The following is a 7854-nucleotide window of genomic DNA, read 5'->3' on the forward strand; positions in this document are numbered from 1 at the left end:
GTCTTGGGTTATGTTTTCATTTCTGTGACTATTTAACTTTGCTATTTTTTTCTTATGTTTGGAATAATTAGCTCCCATTTGCCTATGCTGAGTATATTACACACATACAATAAAATAAATAAAATAAGCATATTATGTGAGTCCTATAACTTTGATCTTTAATTTTTAATTCTTTGGTCTGTTCTAATTTCTTTGCCTTTCCATTCATTTTAGAATCAGTTTGCAGACTGTGCTCACTCAAGTATTAGATCTAACAAGGACTGTATTTCCAATCCATAAGCAAAATATTGTCTCCACATACATGTCACTGATTCTTTTCCTCAGTATTTTGCTGTGTTCGGTATGTTGATTTAGGACATATTTTGTTCAACTTATAAATGTTTCATGCTTTTGGTTTTACTGTAGTAAGTTATATATTTGCTTAAACTTCAAATTCTTTATTTCATATATACAGAAATACAAAGGGTTCTGCATGTTGGCCTTGCTCACTGTGACTTGGTTGTATTCGATTATTAGTTCCAGTCACTTTTCCAAATTCAGTTTCTACACCAACAACCATGTCAGCTACACAGAGAAACAATTTTATTTATTTGTTTCAGCTCTATGTGTCATTTTATTTACATTCCTCATCTTATTGCACAGGCTGGGATCTCCATTATGGTCTATAATTGTTGTAGTAAGAAAAACAGCCTTGCCTTCTTCCAATTTTAATGGGCAAATATTTATCCTTTCATGATTAAGTATGATGTTCACTCTATGTTTTATTGTAGATATACTTTATCTTTTTTTAGGAAGTCGCTTTCTGTTTCCAGACTATTGAGAGATAATTTTATTTGATGCTATAAATGGAAAGTGAATTTCATCAAATGCTTTTTCTGCATCAATTGAGAAATTCATTCATTTTTTTCTCTTTATGCTGCTGATACAATTAATTACATTATTAACATTTGAATGTTGAACCAGGCACCCTGGAGATCAGTATGGTTATATGTTCTATTTTTATTCCGCTTTACAAGCGAAGTTACAAATCCTTTATTATATCATGCAGTGTAGCAAGGCACAGAGATATAAACAGTTCTCTGCAAATCACCTATAGTATTCAAATGGAAAAGCCCGGATAAAATGTCTTCAAAGTCTGAGGAGCAGAAGGTGATGGAGAATGAATACTCCCCTCACAGACCTTTTTGGGGAAAGAACATGCATTTCTCACATCGTCTGAGGCAGAATTCTACCTACAAATCATTAGCAACAGACATTCAGCGTTTTTGGAATTCTGCTTCTCCTCAGCCTTCATTTACCAAAGGTGGCTGAATTTCTTAAAACGGAAATAATTTCTTAACATGGGAACCTGCAAGCAGGTTCCCAACAAGAATTAATGCTAATTCTTGCCCATCCTCTGGTTTATTTACAGATTCTACTCAGCCTTCGTCCTGCATTCACTTTGTTACAGCTATTGTTGCAAAATCACTCATCCAAAATGCCTGATTAATTTATATTTCTGAGTCAATTTATTTATTTTTAATAGATTAATTACATGCTCCTTAAAGTCATTTTCTGTAGCAGACAAGGCTTTTCACTGGTTTTTGTTTCTTGTTTTTGTTTTTGTTTTTAGTCTCTCTGCTGTTTCTTCTCTTCTAGTCTGACATCTGCCAAAGTGAAGTTCTACATTCGTCATCTCTGGATGACATCAATGAAACACACAAATCACATTAAGAGACAATATAGGGTATTTGTTAGAGCTTAAAGTCCTAAGCATGAGCTAGAACACCTGGCTTGACTACCTATTTCTAACACCTAATGCTCTGGGGCACTCTGCCAATGTATTCTCTGGGCCACTGTTTTAAAATGTGAAAAATGGAAATGTTAATAGAACCTACCTCACAGAGATGTTGTGGTGACTAAATTCATCAAGACATGAGGAATGACTGCCATACAGTACTTAGAAATATGAGATATTATGACCTGGTAGTCTTTATGGCCATTGTAAAGATTTCTTGTAACTGCATCAATAGTTGATAGTATTTATCCCCACATGATACCATACCATACAATTCTTTTTGTATTTCAAGACTTTATTTTTTCAGACAAGTTTTAGGTTCACAGAAAAATTGAGAGGAAGGTACAGAGCTTTCCCATATGTTCCCTGTGCACATCTCATAGCCTTCCCATTCTATGATCCACGTCCTCCACCAGAATGCTGCTTTTGTTACAGTCAATGAAGTTATATCACTCTCATCAAAAGTTCATAGTTTACAGGAGGGTTCACTTACATTAGGGTGTATTTGGTGTTGTACATTACATGGATTTAAACAAATAAATAATGACTTGTATGCAACATTGTAGTGTAACACAAAGTATTTCTGCTGCTCTAAAAATCCTTTCTGCTCCACCTATTCATTTCCTCCTCTCCCTTAACTTCTGTAAGCACTGATATTTTTTATTTGATCTTTTCCAGAATGTTATATCATTGGAATGATAGATACAGTATGCAGTCTTTACAGATTGGCTCATTCCACTTAGCAACTTGTACTTAAGGTTCTACCATATCCTTTTGTAGCTTAATAGTTCATTTTTTTTCAGTGCTGAATAATATTCCATGGTCTGGATGTACCATGATCCATTAACCACTTTTTCTACTGAGGGACATTATGATTGCTTTCTATCATACACTTTTAAAATTTTGTGCCAAAAAGTATTTTTATTAAATGCACATTGGCTAAACAGAGAATTTTCTTGCATGATGGTAACAAAGTAAATATTGTAGGCTAATAGGGTCAATAAAATATCAGAACTTTTCAGAAGGATAAAGGCAAACAAAATGGGGAAAAATAAAAGTAAGCACATGGGAAAATATGAGGAATGATATGAAGCAACTATGTACAAAAGGCAAGATAACCATCTCCTTGCCATACACCAGGTCTCATTTGTCTTAGAAATAGTGCATATGAGAGGATTATCTCTGCTTGCTTCCCACAAATAGGACAATCAACCAGTGCAGGTAAACGATGAAAATCAATGAAATACAGTGCATAATCAATATGGATGAACATTTGGAACCATCAACCCAAGGGAAGAGAGGCAACACAGTTAGTTAGGCAACACAGAGGCATCACAGAAGAGTTCTTTCTCCCAAGGTTACAAAAATAACTGCAACATAATTTTTAAAGATGGATATTACTTTTTTTCCAAAAAGATAAGGAAATACTATAAGCTTCTAAACCAGGCAATCAGCTATTAAGAACAACCACTTAGAGGAAAAAAGTGACAAACTTGGGAGTTTCTGAATGATCTCAAACATTTATCTTAATTTGAATATCCTGATATCAACAAAATGGACTGATTGAGACAAAATCAGATGCCCATCAGAATGTAAGGACTGCTGAAATACAAAATATATTCACCGCACAGACTCATGTTCAGAAGAAAAGGCATTGATGAGGGAAATGGGACATACACACACACACACACACACACACACACAAACACAAACACACTTATACACACATGCACACACACATAGAGAGACACATTAACTTTATTCTTTAGGTTACAGCAGCACCAAAATCTTTGGAGATTTTTATTTGGGGGTAGGAGGGTTACATCTACATAACACATTTACTCTACTATAACATTTACATGACTTATCGAAGGCAAATGTCTTTACTAGTTTGTTTGTTAGCCTATTCACAACAATTGGAAGTCCTTACCATATACAGACCTTCTGTAAATATATATTGGACTCATATGTGCTTACAATTTCTTTTAGAGGGTCATAAAGAAAAATGTAAAGTTCATAATGTGGTTTTTGGGAAGCATAGTGAACTCTAAGGAAAAAGATTACATAGTTTTTTCCACATTTTTTGCACTGCATATTTTATGTCTCTGTTCCTCAAGCTATAGATCAAGGGATTTAACATGGGGATAACAAGGGTGTAAAATATGGAGGCCACTTTATCAGTGTCAAAGGAATGACTGGACTCAGGTTGCACATACATAAACAGCAAAGTCCCGTAGAACACTGTGACCACTGTCAGGTGGGACCCACAGGTGGAAAAAGCCTTGTGCCTGCCCTCGGCAGAGTTCATCCTGAGAATGGCTACAAGGATGAGCATGTAAGACGCAAGAACTATCAGAAGAGATGAAATCAAATCAAAACCAGCTAAAATCAGAATAATCATTTCAGTTTCATGTATATTTGAGCAGAGCAAAGATAACAAGGGGAGACTGTCACAGTAGAAATGACTAACAATATTATAGCCACAGAATGACAAATTAAATATCTTTATAGTGACTAGAAGAGAAACAAATGTGCTGTAGAGATAGGGGACTGCCACCAGCCCCTGACATACCCTTGGTGACATGATGACTGGGTAAAGCAGAGGTTTACAGATGGCCACATAGCGGTCATAGGACATTGCTGACAGAATGAAAATTTCACTAACAATGAATACAAGAAAAAAAGCTAGTTGTATAGCACAAAAACAGTAAGAGATTGTATTTTGATCTACAACAAAACTTACCAACATTTTGGGTCCCACAGCTGTTGAATAACCGAGGTCAGTGAAAGCCAGGTGTCTGAGGAAGAAGTACATGGGAGTCTGGAGCCTGGGGTCCACCTTGGTGAGGATGATCAGACCCAAGTTGCCCAGCACCGAGATCATGTAGATGGTGAGGAAGAGCCCAAATAAGGGGGCCTGCAGCTCAGGGCGGTCTGTGATCCCCAGGAGGATGAATTCACTCAGCACTGTTAGATTTTGTGTTTCCATGCAGGTGTATCAGGAGATATATTCTGGACAGAGACATTGGCACAGTCAATAAATTTCATGTGTTATGCTCTGGGAGAAGTTTTCATATGCAAAGCCAAATGCATAAGATACACCCAAACTTTCCATTGTAGGGCATATAAAAATTAAACCCACAAATAATAATATACATAAAAAGAGATAGAGACAGTTAACGGTTCTCAACTGGAGTTGATTTTACTAACCAAAGAACATATGTCAATGTCATTTTTGGTTGGGAAGATATTGGTTGATGGGTGCTATTGGCATGTAATGGATAGAGGTCAGTTATGCTTCTAAAAATTTTGGTTGGAAAGATATTGGGAGTTAGGGTGCTATTGTTATGTGATAACTCAGGATCAGATATGTTTTTAAACTCCTACCATTCTCAATATCCCTTCAAAAATATAAGTAGTGCCAGGTTGAGAAACCAGGATGGTATAGATAGATAAAATGATAGATAGATAGAGAGATAGATAGATAGATAGATAAATGGTGGTTAGATAAATGAACAGATGGACAAATAGATGCATAAATAGGGTAACATAGCTATATATAGATACAGATAAAGATACATATACATATATAAAGGAAAAATGAAAAAGCTAATGATATATTGACAATTGGAGTGTTACTTATGTAAACTAATGTGCTATTTTTTAAAGTTTTATATTGGACATTTATATAATTGCAATCATATAGTGATATTTATAAATTATGCTTAATAGGACAGTTATATGATGAATTATATTATACAATTATATAATAATTACAAAAATTTGAAACCACAAATTCCCAAAATGCTGGAATCTACTACTTCAACACACAGTCTTAAAATCCTTTGTGCCTGCAGGTGACACACTTGACGGAGAGTGAACAGTTATATAAATAAGGAAACTATAAAGTCTGCAGTGAGAATTACTTGTGTTTATAGAGAGAAATATATGAAATACATGTATATGTAGAAATAATCTCTGTTACACCTCTACTTATGGTATTACAAAGGATTAATTTGGGCAAATAAATTATCTAAAACTCTTTATTCTCATATTCAAAACCAATACATCCTTACAGGGCTGGTGGGAGGATAAATGAAGATTAAATGATTCAATGTCTATGCTACCTTTTCGGTACATAGTGGGGTTTTTTTTCCTTTTTCTTTTGTTTTTTGCTTCTTTTAATGGTAACAGTAACTTAAGCTCAAATAGGGTTTCTTTACATATATCTAAGTAAATTATTCTGGACTGTTACATATCTTCTTTGTCAAAGTCAAGATGATGGGTCAGGTGAAGAAAAGGTCAAGTAGGATAGAATGCATGTGACTTACTTCAGGCTCCACCCCATTTCCCTTCTCCGTGACAAAAATTGGACAAAAAAGAAGTTGTTTTTCTTTTGTACTGTGTTCTAATTTTCTTAACTGTTTTAACAAAATATAATAGAAGTTTATTTTGTTATAAATTTTCTAAAAATTTTTATCTTCCCTTAGGGGCAGTTTCATTCTAATACATACTAACTTGTATGTAACATATCAAATACACTGTATCATGTGAGACTGCAGGAAAGTATGAGGAAATCTGGGCAAATTGGGAGAAAAAGCCATCCCTGAATTGTTTTCATCTGATGAAGATTCATAAAAACTCCCTTGGCATAAAGAGATACTGTGCTTTGCAAAAATGTCTGGAGTCACTATGTCTCACAATACTATGCAGGTGAAATAAAATACACTAAAGGTGAGATATACATAGATTCTTGGATATTATTTTAAATTCTTCTATACCTTAAGGCCACAGGAACTCATTAAAACCATGATATATGTAAAACCCAGGTACTCACTTGCAGGATCAAATAAAAATGTATCTGAATATCCCTAATGCACAGGTTAAGAATATACCAGAGTAAGAAATGGTGGAAGATTAAGGTAAAAGAATTGTTAGCTTTAAAATGTTGTAAGTAAGAATGTTCCCTTAAAAAAAAAAAGTAGCAGAAATGATACTAGTTACAATGAAACTTACAGTGACAGTAGCCTCTCAGTGACCTATAAGGAAATAAATAAAAAATACAATTTATAATATTAAATATAAAAGTGGTTACATGAAATATGAATTTAACTTAAAATATTACTCATAATTTTGTTTCCTCCTCATAGCCCATTCTGCCTCAATGTGCACACTGTTTTTATATGGAAATGTGTACGGGTTGACCACAATTTCAGAGAAATAAATATCTTTAGTAAAAGTAACAAGAAGCAGTATAAATCTTGCTTTTTGTTCATTTTGTTTTGACCTGAAAATATGAAAGGATGAGAAAAATCATACTTGGTAAATTCCAATTTTCCTATAAAGGAAAGATAAAAGTGTTTTTCTTCTCACAAGCTTTAGCATCCTATGGAAAGAACCAAATTACTTGTCATAGTTTAACATTTTTGTAGCATATTGATTGTTATTTTTTTAAAAACTTATACTCTTTGCAATTAATTATATCTCCTTTCTGTCCGATCCCATCTGAAATTGAAGAACATGCTAATATTGTACTATTACCATAAATCTACGTACTTAAAAGTCTGCTAATATCCAAATAATGCTTTTCACACTTCAGTGTGAGATGGAAAGCCCCTTTGGCCTCATCCAGAGATCTGGAAAGAATCAAGCTTATACATTTATTTAAATAATCATCAAACATTAAATTATATTGAGAGGGTCAAAAGAATGAGCCTACAGTCACTAAGCTTTAAGAATTTGGAAAGACATCAGAATGAGACTGAATACTTGCAGCTTCTTAATTCTGCCAATTTTTACAAATTCATGTCTCTTTGCTTATGCTTCATTTGCTCTCAGTTTGGCTTGTATGGAGATGCAATTCTTTACGTAAAATGAATATCTTATAACAAATAGCATGATGATGTTTCAAGGATGCTTTTGAGCATGTGATCTGTCAACCATGTCAAAATACTAAAAAAATTAATATGAAAAGAAAATGAGAGGGCTCCTGTTCCTGTCCAGGCATATGGAGCTGTAGAAAACAAAGAACTGAATCAGATATGGTCATGTTTAGCTAGGGCTCTGCCTGTGAATGA

The 7854-nt window shown here is 34.2% G+C and overlaps 1 protein-coding gene across 1 annotated transcript; it reads right to left on the bottom strand.

The window, feature by feature from the left end:
- Positions 1 to 3824: 3824 nt before the first annotated feature.
- On the bottom strand, positions 3825 to 4766 carry LOC118908047 (olfactory receptor 8K3-like). Its single transcript, XM_036877110.2, has one exon. The coding sequence runs from the start codon at positions 4764 to 4766 to the stop codon at positions 3825 to 3827; it is 942 nt and encodes a 313-aa protein (XP_036733005.2).
- Between the last annotated feature and the right edge of the window lie 3088 nt (positions 4767 to 7854).

This window comes from Manis pentadactyla, chromosome 9 (genome assembly GCF_030020395.1).
Source record: "Manis pentadactyla isolate mManPen7 chromosome 9, mManPen7.hap1, whole genome shotgun sequence".
In the NCBI taxonomy this organism is placed as follows: Eukaryota; Metazoa; Chordata; class Mammalia; order Pholidota; family Manidae; genus Manis; species Manis pentadactyla.

What these genes read in the sequence shown, in the direction of transcription:
- LOC118908047 (XM_036877110.2), bottom strand. Translation starts at nt 4,766, where the DNA reads ATGGAAACACAAAATCTAACAGTGCTGAGTGAATTCATCCTCCTGGGG.